The following is a 19,607-nucleotide window of genomic DNA, read 5'->3' on the forward strand; positions in this document are numbered from 1 at the left end:
TCTCTCTCTCACACTCTCTCTCTCTTACTGTCTCTCTCTCTCTCTCTTACTCTGTCTCACTCTCTCTCTCTCTCTCTCTCTCTCTCTCTTACTCTCTCTCTCTCTCTCTCTTACTCTCTCTCTCTCTCTCTCTCTCTCTCTCTCTAGATTGTTTTTGTTGCTATTCTGCTGCAGAGTCACTTGGAGTGTGTGGAGCCTTTGTTGATTCCCATTCTCTCTCTGTACATGGGAGCCCTGGTGCGCTTCACCATTGTGGGTCTGGGCTACTACCGAAGTATTCATGACAACATCCCAGACTCCAGCGGTCCTGAGCTGGGGGTATGTATTACTTAGTTCACACCTGGCACATTTTACACGACCGTAGTCCCATTACACTTTATCCTTTTAGAAATAAGCAGGTTGTTACTCTGCCTTTTAGACCCATGTATGTGGCGCGGTACAATTCTGTGTCATTCTTTAATCAGCTTCATGCCCATATTAGGATTTCCAGGTGGAATTCTCTATAGAGAAACGTATGACATTTTCCAACGTTGCCTCGTCATACTTTGAAGTAAACGATTATCCGACTCAGGAAATGTGAATAATGCTGCTTTCTTCTACAAGTGAACACTAACACATCGACATGATGTTTATGGTGAAGTCAGGGTACTATTAAATGTCAGCGCCTCTAACGGCACCGTTACGCCGGATCTACTTTCCTACCACACTGGAAAAAAACTTGCAGGTGTTTTTGTCAGGTTCTCAGTTTTATGACCTCAATTCTAAGTGCAGAAGAGTTGATTTGACCACTTTTCCTAATATAGACATGTCACTGACTACAGAACGGCAGCACGACTTTAGAGGCCTGTAAACAGGACCTCTGACCCAACAGACTGTCTACAGTAACTACACTCCTCCTGAGTGGGCTGGGTGATCTGCTGCAGATGGTGCTGGAGGTCACATGTGCAACTTATTCATTGTAAATCGGTTGTTTTCTGCATCTTCAGGAAAGGAACGGGGAGTAAACAATGTGGATTTTTATGTCTCTCTTAATTCAAAAAGCAAGGAACAAGGACGTTTTGTTTGATGTAATCTCTTTGATGCCGTAACAGCGCTCAGAAGCATCCAGTTTAAAGGAATTAGTTGTTGTTTGTGATCAGTTTTATATTGGTTTAGAAATCAAGAGACGAACATCACACTCTTCTTACAATTCTTTATTTATTTAATATTTTCATATTTTCCTTCGGCGGCACGGTGGCGCAGCAGGTAGAGTCGCAGTCACACAGCTCCAGGGGCCTGGAGGTTGTGGGTTCGATTCCCGCTCCGGGTGACTGTCTGTGAGGAGTGTGGTGTGTTCTCTCTGTGTCTGCGTGGGTTTCCTCCGGGTGACTGTCTGTGAGGAGTGTGGTGTGTTCTCCCTGTGTCTGCGTGGGTTTCCTCCAGGTGACTGTCTGTGAGGAGTGTGGTGTGTTCTCCCTGTGTCTGCGTGGGTTTCCTCCGGGTGACTGTCTGTGAGGAGTGTGTTGTGTTCTCTCTGTGTCTGCGTGGGTTTCCTCCGGGTGACTGTCTGTGAGGAGTGTGGTGTGTTCTCCCTGCGTCTGCGTGGGTTTCCTCCGGGTGACTGTCTTTAGTCATCTTTAACCTGACTTGCTTTTCCTTCAACCTCTCTCCTGGGTCCTGATGTGGACTCACCGTGTGTGTGTGTGTGTGTGTGTTGGCCTCAGGGTGACGCCACCATTAAAAAGATGCTGAATTTCTGGTGGCCCCTGGCCCTGATCCTGGCCACACAGCGCATCAGCCGACCCATCGTCAACCTGTTTGTGTCCCGCGACCTTAAAGGGAGCACTGCTGCTACAGAGGTCAGTGAATTTACACACACACAACATAACACCATTCAGTGTTAATACCTAACACATTCACCTCACACAACCTCACAGAAGATTCCAGGGAGATCATTTATGACCAACAGTGCTCGTAAATGTTTGCACATTACACACAGTCCGATAATCTCTGGTATTCTGAGCTGAAAATAGAGCCATGTGAAAAGGTGAGGTTTATATATAAAGTTAAAACATTTAGTCTTCATCAAAGTTAGAATCAACCCACTGTGTTTAAACTCATAACACATTAAGTAATCGTTCAGAAGCTTGGAAAAAGCATGTGAACTCTGACTAATGACAACAAAAGTGCTGACTGGAGTCTGGACCCTACAGCCTTGACTCCAGTGAAATAACACTGAAGGCGTTGGTTAGAGCTACACTCTCAAAACACGTGCATTATTGTCACTAAAGGGTGTTTTTTAAAAGGTGCTGGAGATGAAATGAATGAATATAGAATACAGCACAAATATGTTCCCTAAAAATAGACAGTGGATACGTTCCCTTGAGAGTACCACCACTGAGAGTTTGTCTGAGCGTGTTCTGATGTGTAAAATGCGTTCATACATTTTGCTGTTGATTCTCAAGGAGCATCTGCTGATTGGAACAAAGCTGGAGTTTCAAAGGCTTTAGGTATTCCTCAGTCTTCTGGTAGACGAAGCAGAACAGAGTAAACAACGAGCTTAAAGCTACAGCTCCCGCGGAGCGAGCTGCTGTTATACGGGTAAATAAATAAATAAATAAACACTGAACTTTGACACTCCAAAGAGCGCCGTAAAAACTTTACAGGGAAAATGTGTCGTAGGGCGATAAAACTAAAGTTCAGTCGTTTGGGAGCAGTACACGGCACTGTTTATGAAATGAAAAGGCCACTGCACCAAATCCCGTCTGTGAATGATGGCGGAGGGTGTATAATGCTGTGGGGCTGTTGAGAGCGTCCTCAAGTTGGTCTCCAGCTTGTTTTCGTCTGTGTCTGTGACAGGCATCACATTTAATGAGTAGCTCATGGACAAATCTGATTCCAAATAGTGCCCTACCCCTTTTTCCTGCTGCTGTATACACTTCACTGTGACTGTCGGAGCCACCGAACCTTGAGGGTTATGAGGTTTGCCTCCAACAGAGCGACTGAGACTGTGACTGATTCACTTTCCGTTTGTTATTATCTCACAACAACCTCTGAGCACAGCTGCCGCGGTCAAGGATTGTAACTGTGTCGTAGACATAGATCCTGCTGGACACACAGGTTTAATTGCTGGTATTTCACAAAATGGCGTATTTTTGACCTTCAGTTTCGTAGTTTGCTGTGGAAGTCTTTGTTATTGTTTGTATTTCTTTATTTCCAGGCAGTGGCAGTGTTAACAGCTACGTATCCGGTCGGTCACATGCCGTACGGGTGGCTCACTGAACTCCGGGCGGTCTACCCTGCGTTTGACAAGGTAAAGCTTGACTTGTACAACACACAAAACTCAACTTTCAGCACAAATGAAGTTAGTCAGGGCTCTGAAGTCTAATTTCCCAGGCTGCACCTCTGCAGAGACCTGCTCCTTTTGTTGGCACCAGCATGTCTATGACGCTCCCCTGCCATTTGACAGAGTGTAATATTTATGGATAAACAGAAAGCAGGAGAGTCCCACAGGGTGGAACAGAGGGTTGAGGGCCTACTTTGGCAAAAGCATGCAGCCCTCTAAGACCGTGATCTTACACTGATCTTTGTGCGCCAGCGAAGCATCTCTGATTGTCTGACTCTGTCTATTCATAAACGCACACGCTCAGTGAGTCAGCAGCAGGCAGAGGGAGAGAGAGGGAAGTAACACAAGGGTCACAGTGGACACTCTTCTCTTCCACGGCTAACAGCAGCAAGAATATTTAAGAACGAAACCTTTACTTCGAAGCTGGTGACATTTGGTGAACACTTTACACGAATTTAACAAGTTTAACAAGGGGACTAACAGCACCCCCTTGTGGAGGATGTTAAACCTGTTAAATGTGACTGAGTGAGTTAAAGGCAAGAGGTGATTTGCATACAGGAATAATCAAAAACGTCATTACCACAGTCAGTAGGTAGTTTAGTAGTTAATGTAACAATATGGGATGTTCATTTGATTGTATTTTTTATGAGTTATGAGTTTTCTTTTAAGCTGTTAATCGGATTGTCTAGACATTAATAGTTTGTTTTACTGGAGGTCATTCAGAGGTCATTTTGATTGGTAGATTGAGAGGTCAAACTGGTTGGTACCGTAGCAGGTTAGAGTCATTTTTGAGTGAAGTGAGGAGTCTCTATCCTTGAGTCAAGTTTAGTTTCTGAGTGGGTTTTTGATGTATTTAAAGTTGCTTGTCTAATGTGTGGTTGGTTGTCTTCTGTATTTCTAGAACAACCCAAGCAACAAGCTGATAAACTCTGGTACGACGGTCACCAAGTCCCACATCAAGAGATTCACGTTCGTTTGTCTGGCTCTGTCCATCACAGTAAGTAAATCCTCCCCCTCTCACACTCTCCGTTCTCCTCACACTCTGCTCAGGTGGGTCTGGTCTCACCTGGTTTACTCCTTCAAAGAGCAAATCAGCAAACCCCCGTCTCGACCTGGATGACCTCAGCACCTTTCTCTCTGACTCTGCACACTTCCCCTGCTGCAGTCGTCAATTATTCTGCAGCTCTTTGCATTTAATGTTTGTTAAAGTGAAGTGTGTGTGTATATATTTATTAGATAGATACACACACTTGCAATAGCTTGATGGAAAGTTAGTCAGAAATAAACCCTGAACAAGAACTTGCTGTAATTGAATAATCAGTTGTGTATGTCTTAGGATTTTAAAGTAATACTGCAATATTCTTTCACACGCTCTATGTGTTATGCTCTTAAAGCCTACAGCTGTGAACAGGCACGATGGCTGCTGCTAGTGTAAACACACAAATCCAGACCAAACACGACACGAGAGAACTGTCGCGTCCCCAGCTTTCGTTTATGTATAAGATTAATTTTCTCCACTGTTTTGACACCAGACCGTGTTTTATCGTCTCTTTAGGAGCTGGCGGTGCTTATAGAAAGACGGCCCTGGTTTAAAAATGAGACTGTTCTGTTCCACTTTAAACCACTCAGTCTACACACAGATGCCCACACACTCAAATGTATGGTGTGGTAACACACCACATTTTATAAAAGCGTTGATCTGTTTGAGGGAGTGTGACATAGATTTCACTCTGCTTCATGCCAGTGTTAAAGACGCAGGGTAAGGCACCGTTGGTCCTACTGCTTATTCTGCTCATTCAGTTACATTACACTAGACAGATTTTGTGGCTTCAGGAGAATGAGGAGACAAAACTCATGTCTTGCCAGGTCACTATTCCGTGACTTATCAGTGTATCTTTCATCTGAGAGATTGTGAAATGCGAAGTCTCTTATCGTTTTTTGCAGATTTCACTTTTATGCGCTGTGACAGGATGTTAGTGTTTACAGGCTCATGCTGTGTCACATGGAGGAAACGTATCTTCCAACGCGAATAAACATGCTTACTTACTCAGCAATTTCTATTCAGTGCCCGCTTCAGCGGCCTCATATTTGCTGATGGTAACATCTTCCTGGACCACATTCTGTCCTCAGAGCAGTAAGAGTGCTCCAGTAATATTCAGAGGCAGGCTCTAAACGTCCCAAATAAAGAATATTACCTCAGTTAAGTATCTGTTAGGTTTGGCCTGTTTCTGACCCATCAAATAATCAAACTAACTATTAACTAATAAAAAAGGAACCTTATCATCTCAATATTTGGAGGTACTATCTCATTAGTTTGAGATACTAAGGCAATATAGAGATTGTATCTTAATTAGTTTGAGATACTAAGGCAATATAGAGATACTATCTCATTAGTTTGATATACTAAGGTAATATAGAAATAGTATCTAATTAGTTTGAGATACTAAGGCAATATAGAGATAGTATCTAATTAGTTTGAGATACTAAGGCAATATAGAGATAGTATCTCATTATTTTGATATACTAAGGTAATATAGTATCTAATTATTTTGAGATACTAAGCCAATATAGAGATAGTATCTCATTAGTTTGAGATACTAAGGCTATATAGAAATACTATCTCATTAGTTTGAGCTACTATGGCAGTATAGAGGTAGTATCTCATTAGTTTGCGATACTAGGGCAATATAGAGATAGCATCTCATTATTTTGGGTATTAGTAAATAGTAAAAATTAAAAAATATTCTATCTCAATGTATTGACTTGTTTCAAAATTAGAGCTCGACGATACGGCCACAATTTATATCACAATATATTTCTTAATTCTGGTCGATACGATATAATTCGATATCGATGTGAACAATGAAAAAGCCACAGAAAATCTGCCAAGAACTGAAAGCATCATGACATCATCATCAAACAACAATCTCTTGGCTTTGTCAATATTAATATTTTTAAACTAACTTTAAATTGAGTGCTGAACTGAAGACAGCGCCCTCTAAAGTACGTCAGTCAGTTGAAAATATTGAAAATGTGTATAAATATAATATCATTGTTACTGAAACATTTTATATTGTGAAATATGTATATAATTACGTATTAATGGAAAAAAATGGATGCCTATTTTTAGTTATTTAATTTTATTTGTCAGAAGTGGGCGTCCATGGATAAGAACATTTTAGTGAAGAAAACCCGATAAATGTAAATGTGATCTAAACTTTGTTTGGCGCCAACACACTGTTTCTGATTTAAACAAGGCTGTGTAGTTGACAGGCTCATTATTTAGCAAATATCTGTCACCAAAAGTAACCCTACCCTCCATCCCTCCATAGAGCACAGTGGCGGTTAGCGCGCACACACACACACACACACACACACACACACACCGGAAATGTACTGGTGAGAGAGAGAGCAGGGGTAATGTAGGAATGGGAGAGCATTAATACTCTTTGGCATTATGTTTTGGAGTATTTACAGTATAAGGGCTGTTTAGTTAGAATTTGAGAGAGAGAGGGAGAGAGGGAGAGAGGGAGAGAGAGAGAGAGAGAGAGAGAGAGACACTAAGTGCTAAAAAACAGGCTCTTCAATAATATCTCTCCTTTTCTTCCCTGTCCCTCTCTCCTCCATATCCTCCTGTTGCCGCCTCTCAACCCCCGCCCACCCCCCAACCTCATATTACGTTGATCAAGCCATTACTGATTAAATCAGAAGCATTTTAAAGTGTTGGACAGATCCCTAGCTTGGAGCAGCACCAGGTTCTGTGTGGTTTCAGGAACACCATCAGTGATAAGAGCAGGCCCTCTGTCACCTTACAGACCAGTCTTTATAATACACACTGAGCACATTCTGTAACATCCTGTCAAATTTGACTTGAACCTGCTGTGATCTGAATTCCCTCTGTCACGCCGCTCTGCAGAGGATCATAGGATTTGAAGATCAGATTGAACACATTATGTCATGTTCATAGCAACAACATGACCCAATTTGTGCGACAGAGTGAAGAGAAAGAGTGAAGCGCCATAAAACGATGTTTATTTTGGTCCTGGTTTGTGTGTGATGACTGACCTCGTTACCAAAAACACACTCTCCACGGTTCATGCGTCTTCTAACGTCTCTGTAGAGCACAGATGTGTCCAGATTGAAGCTTATGAACACAACCTATGGGTGGAGCAGTGTGTTCAGAGTGCCCCAGTGCTTTAAGAGTCAAGCTAAATGATTCATCACAGCACTGAGCCTCCGAACTCCTCGTTCTCAGAGGATCCTCTCTCTGTCTGACCTAGTTAACAGGCTCAATACTTCAGCCCTCAGCCGGTATTAAATCAAGGCTTGTTCTCTGGCAAGGAATGGCAACACACCTGCGTGTCCAGTACTTCCTCTGAAATCAAGCGGATTAATGGGGAGTGTGTTCTCTTTTTGAGGCAGTTACAGATTCCAGGAAGACTTTAGACTAGGTGCTGAACAGTTAATTGAGGATTTTTATGGCATTCAGTCATTAAAACATTAGTGAGCTCAGGTAGATGATTAGTTCTAGGCCACAGACCCATTTTCTCATCCCAAAGGTGTTGGTTGGTGATTGATCACTCCAGATAATGAAGTACCACTTCTCCATGGTGCAACGCCGGGGGATTTTTACGTCTCTTGAGTAAATACTTTACTCGAAATAATATCAAAATATAAAATCAAAAGGAAAAAAATATGGATTTTTAAATAAAATTTATTATATTCATTCATTTGTTCATTGTCTATAACCGCTTATACAGTTCAGGCTCGTGGTGGGTCCAGAGCCTACCCGGAATGGTGCCGGTCCTTCACAGGGCGACGCACTCACACATTCACTCACACCTACGGACACTTTTGAGTCGCCAATCCACCTACCAACGTGTGTTTTTGGAGCATGGGAGGGAAATCGGAGCACCCGGAGGAAACCCATGCAGACACAGGGAGAACACACCACACTCATCACAGACAGTCACCCGGAGGAAACCCACGCGGACACGGGGAGAACACACCACACTCATCACAGACAGTCACCCGGAGGAAACCCACGCAGACACAGGGAGAACACACCACACTCCTCACAGACAGTCACCTGGAAGAAACCCACGCAGACACAGAGAGAACACACCACACTCCTCACAGACAGTCACCCGGAGGAAACCCACGCAGACACAGAGAGAACACACCACACTCCTCACAGACAGTCACCCGGAGGAAACCCACGCAGACACAGAGAGAACACACCACACTCCTCACAGACAGTCACCCGGAGGAAACCCACGCAGACACAGGGAGAACACACCACACTCCTCACAGACAGTCACCCGGAGGAAACCCACGCAGACACAGAGAGAACACACCACACTCCTCACAGACAGTCACCCGGAGGAAACCCACGCAGACACAGGGAGAACACACCACACTCCACACAGACAGTCACCCGGAGGAAACCCACACAGACACAGAGAGAACACACCACACTCCTCACAGACAGTCACCCGGAGGAAACCCACACAGACACAGGGAGAACACACCACACTCCTCACAGACAGTCACCTGGAGGAAACCCACGCAGACACAGAGAGAACACACCACACTCCTCACAGACAGTCACCCGGAGGAAACCCACAAGTAAAATCTTGAAACCTTGTCTACAACTCTTAGATAAAATGCATAATGTGCTGTAGTCAACTGGATGCAGAGAAAACCCTTGCATGTAGAGGCAAGACATGAGCATCTATTCAACTATAAAATATAATAAATGTATCAAGTCTTGAATGCAAAATTCAGCATTTTGCATTGTTATCGGAGTGGACGTAGTGTGGCTTTAACTGAGGTTCCAAATCATCTGTCAGTCCACAATCAGCTGACAATATATATATGTGTATGTGTGTGTGTGTGTGTGTGTTTTTATTCTGATTCATTGGCAATGTATATGTTTTCTTTAATTCTTAAAAATGTACAAAACATTTTTCCTAAAACTTGAGGCATAGAATTACCAGCCCGCTCAGCCTCCACGTTACCTTTGCATTTAACACAGAACAAAATACACCTCGACAAGTCTGAACTTGTTTATCTACCAGCAGACCTCGTCTCTTTGTCCATGTGCAGGAGTCATACATTTTTCCCAGCCCAATGTTTTCCCCCAGTCTTTAGAAACATCCCCTCCTGCTGCTGGGATGTGTAAACAGTGAGACGTGCACCGAAAACAGCTTTCAAAGCCTTAAGGGTGAAAACAAAAAGTAGCTTTTATCATACACCACACAGTGAAGGTTAATGGCTTCCGAATGTGTACAGCAGTGTCATATAAACAGGCGCAGCAGGCCACTGCCAAACAGTGCACTCTTAAAAATAAAGATTCCTGATCAAGTCATGGCTTGAACAGACAGTGCTAGGGTCACTGAGTTGACCCCATCATCGGTAGATGGAGAGTTGAATTGCTGGTGATGCCACAGCCATCCGTAAGTTGGAGTCTGTGAGCTCACAGCTGACCTCACCGTCTCTCTCCTCATCTCTCAGCAACATGCAATCCACTGCAGATATCAGTTGTCACTGTTCATTTGTCACTGCTTTGTTATCCTCTCAGGCCTTGTCGATGGCTCGCTGATGGCTCCACTGTTTCACTGTTTAAAGCCTGTGCCATCCGAGCGTGAAGGTAGTAGCTGGTCCTAAATAGTTAGGGCCTAGTTACAATAGAATTAAAAGAGAAAATGAGGAGGTGAGATGACAGGTAGTGTCTCTGCCACACAGCACCAGTGTCTTGGGGCCACTGTTAGCATGACGGATCACTGTCTGTGAGGAGTGTGGTGTGTTCTCCCTGTGTCTGCGTGGGTTTCCTCCGGGTGACTGTCTGTGAGGAGTGTGGTGTGTTCTCCCTGTGTCTGCGTGGGTTTCCTACGGGTGACTGTGTGTGAGGAGTGTGGTGTGTTCTCCCTGTGTCTGTGTGGGTTTTCTCCGGGTGACTGTCTGTGAGGAGTGTGGTGTGTTCTCCCTGTGTCTGCGTGGGTTTCCTCCGGGTGACTGTCTGTGAGGAGTGTGGTGTGTTCTCCCTGTGTCTGTGTGGGTTTCCTCCGGGTGACTGTCTGTGAGGAGTGTGGTGTGTTCTCCCTGTGTCTGCGTGGGTTTCCTACGGGTGACTGTGTGTGAGGAGTGTGGTGTGTTCTCCCTGTGTCTGTGTGGGTTTTCTCCGGGTGACTGTCTGTGAGGAGTGTGGTGTGTTCTCCCTGTGTCTGCGTGGGTTTCCTCCGGGTGACTGTCTGTGAGGAGTGTGGTGTGTTCTCCCTGTGTCTGCGTGGGTTTCCTCCGGGTGACTGTGTGTGAGGAGTGTGATGTGTTCTCCCTGTGTCTGCGTGGGTTTCCTCCGGGTGACTGTGTGTGAGGAGTGTAGTGTGTTCTCCCTGTGTCTGCGTGGGTTTCCTCCAGATGCTCTTGTTTTGTCCCACAGTCCAAAACGCAGGAGTGACTGGAGGATTGTGTGAAGTTTGTTCACAGGTGAGACTCTGTGAGTGTGAAATTGAAAACACTATGATACACAGACGCTCTGTGTCTTTCAGCCCTGCACTCGGTGATTCTCCTGATTACCTGTATCCTAATATCACATGTTCACTTCAGGTGCGTGTATATTGTGGTCGTCTGTGGTCAATTTCCCTCTGAATTTCTAAGAAGCAGACTCTAAATGTTAGTCAAAGTCAAAGGATATTCCAAGTAATTTTGCAGCTTTTCTATTGGTCCATTCACAATGAAAGAAATAATTTACTGACATACGTTACAGTAAAGGCTGTTTTCTCCTTCTCCTGTTAAGTTACTATTGTGAAGATGCATGTTTTCTTGGAACAGTGGCGGTCTAGCGGTGAAATTAGTGCCGCCCTGTCATCAGCGGATCACAGGCTTGATCCCTGGTGGTGCCACAGCCTGTCTTCACTCTCTCTCTCTCTCTGGGTGGATAGAATTCTTCCCTTCTTCCCAATCATCTAGCACAATCCTAGCTAGTCTTCATTCTCCTAGCGTAGTAGTGTCACGTGATTGGTGGAGTCTTTGGGAGAGGGTGGAATACCTAATACAGGGAGGAAAGGGGGGAAAAATTCCTCAGCAGAACAATGAGAGTACAGATGAGATTTAATCCCCTACTTTCCCTCTTGACACCAGTGGAATGGTGGGGCTTTAAACACCTCCTGGGGTCTGTAATTGGGGGCAGCCTTGACCTAAAGGTAAGAGAATCAGGCTTGGGACCAAAGGGTCACCAGCAGGAAAAGTGGGGCCGGGGCGGTTAGATGCAGAGGCATCTGTGGATGCTTTCAGAAAGTCATGCTTTACTTTGTTAAAAGAAATGTTTCTAACAATACACACTCTGTAAAAAGCAAGGATGATTCACTCTCAGCTACAACGTGTCGTCACTTTGTGTCTCTGCTGTCTGAGAAGATGTCAGGAAGATGATGCTGCGATGATAAAGTGAGAAACACCTGCTGTCTGTCTGAGCTGGTTATACATGGGTTCCCTGTGTGAGCTGTGTCTGTTTGTCTGTTTCTACAGCTCTGTTTCGTGGTTTTCTGGACGCCGCACGTGTCCGAGCGGATCCTGATCGACATCATTGGAGTGAAACATTCCTTCGCTGAACTCTGCGTTGTCCCACTACGAATATTCTCATTCTTTCCTATACCAGGTGAGGTTTCCAATTCTTATTTAACACACTCTCTATCAGACATACAGAGCAATGTACACACACACACACCTTTTGTAACCCCCTGGGTCTCCATGGGACCACTCTGAGACACCTAAGAATATATATAAATACCCCTCACTTATTAAGGGCGCAGCAGGTAGTGTCTCAGTCACACAGCTCCAGGGACCGCTCCGGGTGTCTGTCTGTGAGGAGTGTGGTGTGTTCTCCCTGTGTCTGTGTGGGTTTCCTCCGGGTGACTGTCTGTGAGGAGTGTGGTGTGTTCTCTCTGTATCTGTGTGGGTTTCCTCCGGATGACTGTCTGTGAGGAGTGTGGTGTGTTCTCTCTGTGTCTGTGTGGGTTTCCTCCGGGTGACTGTCTGTGAGGAGTGTGGTGTGTTCTCTCTGTGTCTGTGTGGGTTTCCTCTGGGTGACTGTCTGTGAGGAGTGTGGTGTGTTCTCTCTGTGTCTGTGTGGGTTTCCTCCGGGTGACTGTCTGTGAGGAGTGTGGTGTGTTCTCTCTGTGTCTGTGTGGGTTTCCTCCGGGTGACTGTCTGTGAGGAGTGTGGTGTGTTCTCTCTGTGTCTGTGTGGATTTCCTCCGGGTGACTGTCTGTGAGGAGTGTGGTGTGTTCTCCCTGTGTCTGCGTGGGTTTCCTCCGGGTGACTGTCTGTGAGGAGTGTGGTGTGTTCTCCCTGTGTCTGTGTGGGTTTCCTCCGGGTGACTGTCTGTGAGGAGTGTGGTGTGTTCTCTCTGTGTCTGTGTGGGTTTCCTCCGGGTGACTGTCTGTGAGGAGTGTGGTGTGTTCTCTCTGTGTCTGCGTGGGTTTCCTCCGGGTGACTGTCTGTGAGGAGTGTGGTGTGTTCTCCCTGTGTCTGCGTGGGTTTCCTCCGGGTGACTGTCTGTGAGGAGTGTGGTGTGTTCTCTCTGTGTCTGTGTGGGTTTCCTCCGGGTGACTGTCTGTGAGGAGTGTGGTGTGTTCTCTCTGTGTCTGCGTGGGTTTCCTCCGGGTGACTGTCTGTGAGGAGTGTGGTGTGTTCTCCCTGTGTCTGTGTGGGTTTCCTCCGGGTGACTGTCTGTGAGGAGTGTGGTGTGTTCTCCCTGTGTCTGTGTGGGTTTCCTCCGGGTGACTGTCTGTGAGGAGTGTGGTGTGTTCTCCCTGTGTCTGTGTGGGTTTCCTCCGGGTGACTGTGAGGAGTGTGGTGTGTTCTCTCTGTGTCTGCGTGGGTTTCCTCCGGGTGTCTGTCTGTGAGGAGTGTGGTGTGTTCTCTCTGTGTCTGCGTGGGTTTCCTCCGGGTGTCTGTCTGTGAGGAGTGTTGTGTGTTCTCTCTGTGTCTGTGTGGATTTCCTCCGGGTGACTGTCTGTGAGGAGTGTGGTGTGTTCTCCCTGTGTCTGCATGAATGGAATCAACTTTTTTTTTTTCATGGAACATAAGCATGACGTCCACGCAGTGTTTGTTCCAGTGCTGTCACGTGATGCATAGAACTGCCCATGACCTGGTTTTCCTCTGTCTGTGTGACCAGTGACTGTTCGCGCTCACCTGACCGGTTGGCTCATGACTTTGAAGAAGACCTTCGTCCTGGCTCCCAGCTCCGTGCTGCGGATCATCGTCCTCATCACCAGCCTCATAGTGCTGCCGTACATGGGGTGAGTGGGGAACCCAGCCCTCCGTCCATTTTCATTTTAGATTCAGAGTATTCAGCAAGTGCCTTTGTTCAGAGCGCCCTATGTGTTGGGACTCTTCTTGTCCCTGAGCCCTGCCGTGTGGAGAGCAGCAGTGTCAGCCACTACTCTTTACCAATCACGGGTCCATTTTCATCACTCTCCATTTGTCAACACCGCTGTTAAACGTTTCAATCCACAGTCTGTGGGCTCTGTGCACCTGAGGCCAAGAGTTCAGGAGACTCCAGCCTACGAGGCTGCTGTTTACACACATTTGGAACAGCTGCTGTGATTTCTGACGTGTTCTCAACCGGTGCAGGTCAGAGGTCTTCACCGCTGTTGATCAAACATTCTCTGAAAGCCTCTGTTTAAATACGTTTAGTTGACACCGTACAGATATGTAATGGTCAGCTCATTGCACAGGGGATGTTTTTACAGATCTGGTCTGAAAGAGCTGCCTGGTGTTGGGTGAACAATACGAGCTCTAAAGCATTTTTATAAACAAATTAACAAATAATCGTAATTAAAAAAAAATTCTCCCAGTCTTGTGATACTTTATGGTAATTGTCACATGGTGTTAAAAAGACAATTGTCACTTTATTCAAACAAAAATAGCCTTAAAAACTGAAAATGGCAAATTGTTATTACAGAATTTATTAATCGCTGCATTCGTTGAATCGTTAAAATGCTTCAAAAGCATCCAGTCATTTTTGGTTTATTCTTTTTAAAGATGGAGGTTTCGATGCTGACATTCGTGAACGCAGCTTATTTCCCAGTAAACAATTAGCCATTGATTCAGCGTTGAAATAACGTAATGACTGCCGTCTAATCAACGTTCTCTTAAGGTTGAAAACGAAAGTTGAAAAGACGTCCAAACACAGACATTGGAAAGACGACTGTTTTGGACGTATTTTGGACGTCCATTGACGTTATTAATTGGTCCCGAAATAAATTACTTGTATAAAACGCGTTTTGGACGTCCACTGACGTTATCGATTGGTCACCACTTAACTAACTTATTAAGATGGATTTTGGACGTCCATTGACGTTTAAAATATGTCCTTGACGGACAGACTACTTTTAGACCTATTTTGAACGTCCAGGGACGTTCCTTGTTTACTGGATAATATTTAATTTTTGTATTTGGTATTTATCGTTTAATATAATGATAATCATCATTTTTGATACTTTACAACAGCTGCCATACACTTCGTGAACTCAGCTTTCCTTAGAAAATTAGCCTCCTTTGCCACTGCACAATCTACGACAAAATAGTGCCTCTGCATTTTTTTTAACCCTTTCTTGTGTGTCCGTGGTGTCAGGTCGGTGGGGTTTTTACACACACACTGGCATCCCTGCTTTACTGACGTCCGCCTTCCAAAAATGGTCCCAGATGAGCTGCAGTCTCACCGACGAGGTGGAGCCACTCGGCAGGGGTTTCTAATCAAGTGGGCAGGATGTGTGTAGTTCTCCCTTTCAGCAGATAAGGGTGTACTTCACCAGAATTATCTAACCCTCACTATGACTCCTCACAAAGCAGAAGGGTGCAGTTTTGGTCACTAATCATAGTTCACCCAGTGCTGTGAGATAAAGTGTGTTTGTGTGTGTTTTTTTAATGTTATGCTTGATTTGCTGTGAGTAACTGCAGGTCTTGACTCCGCAGGGTTCACGGAGCCACTTTGGGCGTTGGATCTTTGTTGGCCGGCTTCCTCGGAGAGTCCACAATGGTAGCAATTGCAGCCTGCTACGTCTACCGGAAACAGGTGAGAAAACACTGGACACATTCAGGTGAGAAAATGAGAGTCGACTTTAATGAATGCTGCTTCGTCTCGGCCTCACCAACAGCTCGGATTACTCCGAGTCAACCGCTAGACCTTGATTACAGGCTCGGGGCATGTAGGAACTGGAAAAGTGACCGGACTTGTGACTACAATGACCACGGTATCTATGGTGTTCATGCTGCAGAGGAAGAGGGACTGGCTTTAATTCAGTTTGATCAGTCAGCTCTGCTATTTTTGGGGCATCACTGCTGCCAGGGCTCGTGTCCTGTGTTTTTCCCGTTGGTGTTAACTTACTCCAGAGGGATTCAAACTTGTTGTCAACATGAAAACTACTGCATTGTCTGCAGAAGAACCTCAGGTCAAACCATTCCATTTCTCCACAGTTTATTGTGTTATGAAGAGACTACTAAATAAAATAAAATAAAGAGGTGGGGGGCGGGGCAACAGCACTGGAAATAAAAATGGCCGCCTCACATTACAAGAGAATCTGGGAAGATGATCATTTACCATCACCCTAAAATCAGGAGATGTTTGTGATTGTTGGGAGGAGAATATCAGCTTCAGGATCTGCCCAGTTTTACTGTAGTCTGGGCCTGACGTTACACAGTTAAAGCCACGCTACGAGATTTGCTCCTGGGCTCCCCCTACAGTGGAATTCACTTTTACAGCACTGTTCATTCATTCATTCATTATCTGTAACCCTTATCCAGTTCAGGGTCGCGGTGGGTCCAGAGCCTACCTGGAATCATTGGGCGCAAGGCAGGAATACACCCTGGAGGGGGCGCCAGTCCTTCACAGGGCTACAGCACTGTTTACAACCTGAAATCAATTGAGAGGGAGTGGTGGTTTCCTACCCTGCTCCAAAAGTTACATAGTGCAGTTTCTGCAGTGCTGAGCCTGGAGTAGCAACGACAGAAGCTTAATTCTCCATGTTACAGCTCAGAGGAGCATCACAGTGATTCCCTGTGTTCCCTGAAAGGGGGCATGACCTGAGTGTGTCCCAATTCAACCTTCCTTTACCCTAGACCCTAGAGCTTCATGCAAAATGGGGACAGGGCCGTAGCGATGTCACTCTGTTTAAAGATGTGCTGTGTTTGTTGTTCCACAGAAGAAGGAGGAGTGTGACGGAGAGGCGGCAGTGGAGGGCGAGGAGGACTCTGCCCCCATGAACCAGGTCCGATCCGGCGGGATGGATGACATTGAGGAACTGAGAGAAGAGAACGATGATGACGATGAGGAGGAGGAGTGATCCGAGGGCTGGGTTCGGTGCACGCAGGATTTAAAGGGACGTCTGTGACAAGTGCATTGGAATCTTCTCGGCGCGTCCCTGCTGGTTACAAACAAATTACACACACCGGGCTCCTGCGAGGATGTGCTGGGGGGAACCGGGGAATCCTCTTTCTTTTCCGGGGCAGTCTTAATCGCTTCCTGCCCCCTCGCTGCTGCTCTTTCCCCTCCCCTGTGCCAGAGCCTCAGAAAGCCCTTTGCAGCGAGTGCGCACAGAAAACGCTTTAAAGAGGGAGCTGTAGTTAGAAATCCACGAAGACGGGAGGAACGAGAGCGTAGGCCTCGTGTGTCGAATGTCTTTAGAGAGATGTACGCGAATAGAGACCCAGCTACGTGTCTTCCAGCTGTCATCAGGAACCTCCAGGTGCAGGACAGTGAAGATGATCCATTTGTACCAAAGCAACTGTCGCTAACTGCTTTCTCTCTAATCCTCTGAGCTCTACTGCGCTGCCGTCCTTTTACACGTTCATCAGCCTCGACAGAAAAGCGCAAACGCACTAAAACGCGGTGACTTCCTCTGCTTGGAATGTACATATCTTTCTGTTTCTTTCTCCCTCTCTCCTTTCTCTCTGCCTTCGATATCCTTCAGATAAAGACTGGGAGCACTAACCTCTCAACACTAATGCACAGCTGAGAAGGACCCACATCTTTTATCAGAGAAATGTTCGATAAATGAATAAATATAAATATATATTACAGATTTTTATCAGACTTGAGTGTGAATTAGATGAAGATTAATATAATAACAGTAGAGGAAAACAAAGGAATGGCTTCAGAGTGACGGGGTGGTTGGAGTTCGTTGGCCATTTTCAGAGGCACTATTTTTTTTACATGCTACCGTCATAGGTGTATAAATCTGGTACAGTTTTGTATGAGTGACGTTGTGAAGTCTACATGGTGGGGAAGGGAGGGACAATATTGGTGTGTGTTTTCATGAACATGTCTGTTGCAGTATTTTTTTGAGAAATGTAATAGAAACTGTTTAATTTAATTTGGGCATTTGTTTTTGTATCTCAGGATGATGTACATTGCCGAGAACGATGCATATTGACTGTATCTTGAAGTCCACTTTCTGATCCTTCTCTTCTCCTGTAGTACGAGTTCCTCTTATTGACGACACTGCACAAGTATTTAATGATGTCTACAGCCTCTGTTTTTCCTTTTGATTTAGTTTGTGGTGGAGAGCAAAGTCTGGCCAAGCTCCTTTTCTTTTCTTTTCTTTTCTTTTATAAAACCTCACTGCTTGAGCCAAAGCAGGTAAAACACATGGTAGATGTTCCTGTTTTTCTTTTTTTACCGTCAAATTAAGACAAGGGCATCTTTACTCCACCGTGATTAAAGGGTGACAATGTGGTTCCAAAAACAGTTGTCTTTGTCCTTTTTTCAGGTTTTCTACTCATTCTCACTTAAAGCTGCACTGTTTAACTTTTGGGGATTTGGAGACCTCTCTGGTGGAAGTGTGTAATTGAACACAACATGCATTTATGTAGTTCAGGGTCGCGGTGGGTCCTGAGCCTACACGGAATCACTAGGTGCAAGGCAGGAACACACCCTGGAGGGGGCGCCGGTCCTTCACAGGGCAACACACACTCACTCACACCTATGGACACTTTTGAGCCACCAGTCCATCTACCAGTGTGTGTTTTGGACTGTGGGAGGAAACCAGAGCACCCGGTGGAAACCCACGCAGACACAGGGAGAACACACCACACTCCATACAGACAGTCACCCGGAGCAAACCCACGCGGACACAGAGAGAACACACCGCACTCCTCACAGACAGTCACCCGGAGGAAACCCACGCAGACACAGGGAGAACACACCACACTCCTCACAGACAGTCACCCAGAGCAAACACACGCGGACACAGAGAGAACACACCGCACTCCTCAGACAGTCACCCGGAGGAAACCCACGCAGACACAGGGAGAACACACCGCACTCCTCACAGCCAAGTCATCCGGAGGAAACCCACGCAGAGCAACTACAATTTGGGAGGTGGATCATTCTCAGCGCTGCAGTGACACTGACCTGGTGGTGGTGTGCACAGTGTGTTAGGAGTGGATGAGACTCAGCAGCACTCCTCCTGCTCTCCAGTTTGTGCCTAATGTGTATATGAAAAAAAGACATGCTAGGCTTCCCATAAGAAAACAGCTAATATCCCTCTAAACATTAAAATTCATGAAAGGGCTGAGTATATTGCTTTATTCCTGCTCCATAGGTGGGTAACATTCATTTTTGCTGTTTCAGATCATTCAGGTAGGAACCCACTCTAAATTCAGGGGACTGCTAACTCCATGAAAGTAAGCGAAACGCCATTTGCTCAAGTTACAATAATTGTTTGAGTTTTTGTGGAGATTCAAACATTGGATAAAAGCTAAAAGCCCCCCCAAACACATCATTCCACCTTAAAAGACGCTGAGCTTCTGAATGTAAACAAACCAGAGAGAACTGCAGTTCCCCACAATGGTAGATGTAAGTCTCCACAAAATGAATGGAAGTCTATGTAATGTCCCCACAATTCACAGAAAGGAGTGTGAGAGAGACACACACTAGTCGTTTTTTTCTCCTGACTCTGTAATAGTACATATATCAGTTTTAATAAATCATATAGAGTGTTGATTTAACAAAGGTTAAGGCAGAGAGAGTGTGTGTGACGAGGTTATTTTTCTGACCAGTGTCCCACAGGGAACAGGAATGAACTTTATGATTAATCCAATTCTGTCTTGCTGCTTTCCTAGTCCACGCTCACAGTGTGACCAGAAACACGCTGCCTTTCCATTCCTTCCTGTTGTCCCGGTGTAAATGATATGACGTGCTCAGTAATGGGCTTCAGTGAAAGACCCACGTCCTGTTGAATCACATAAAGGGCTGATTGAAGAGACGGAGGGCCGTGTT

At 45.5% G+C, this 19,607-nt stretch overlaps 1 protein-coding gene across 1 annotated transcript in view; it reads left to right on the plus strand.

Annotated features, from left to right (window-relative positions):
• Positions 1-18,088, plus strand: part of ankhb (ANKH inorganic pyrophosphate transport regulator b) — a 30,413-nt gene extending 12,325 nt beyond the window's left edge. The window contains exons 5-12 of the mRNA XM_066682140.1: positions 148-318; positions 1,704-1,838; positions 3,200-3,292; positions 4,227-4,322; positions 11,852-11,981; positions 13,503-13,626; positions 15,305-15,404; positions 16,531-18,088. Coding sequence (XP_066538237.1) covers positions 148-318; positions 1,704-1,838; positions 3,200-3,292; positions 4,227-4,322; positions 11,852-11,981; positions 13,503-13,626; positions 15,305-15,404; positions 16,531-16,671 — 990 coding nt within the window. The 3' untranslated portion in view covers positions 16,672-18,088. The remainder of the gene's footprint in view (positions 1-147; positions 319-1,703; positions 1,839-3,199; positions 3,293-4,226; positions 4,323-11,851; positions 11,982-13,502; positions 13,627-15,304; positions 15,405-16,530) is intronic.
• Positions 18,089-19,607: the final 1,519 nt, after the last annotated feature.

This window comes from Hoplias malabaricus, chromosome 9 (genome assembly GCF_029633855.1).
Source record: "Hoplias malabaricus isolate fHopMal1 chromosome 9, fHopMal1.hap1, whole genome shotgun sequence".
Classification (NCBI taxonomy): domain Eukaryota; kingdom Metazoa; phylum Chordata; class Actinopteri; order Characiformes; family Erythrinidae; genus Hoplias; species Hoplias malabaricus.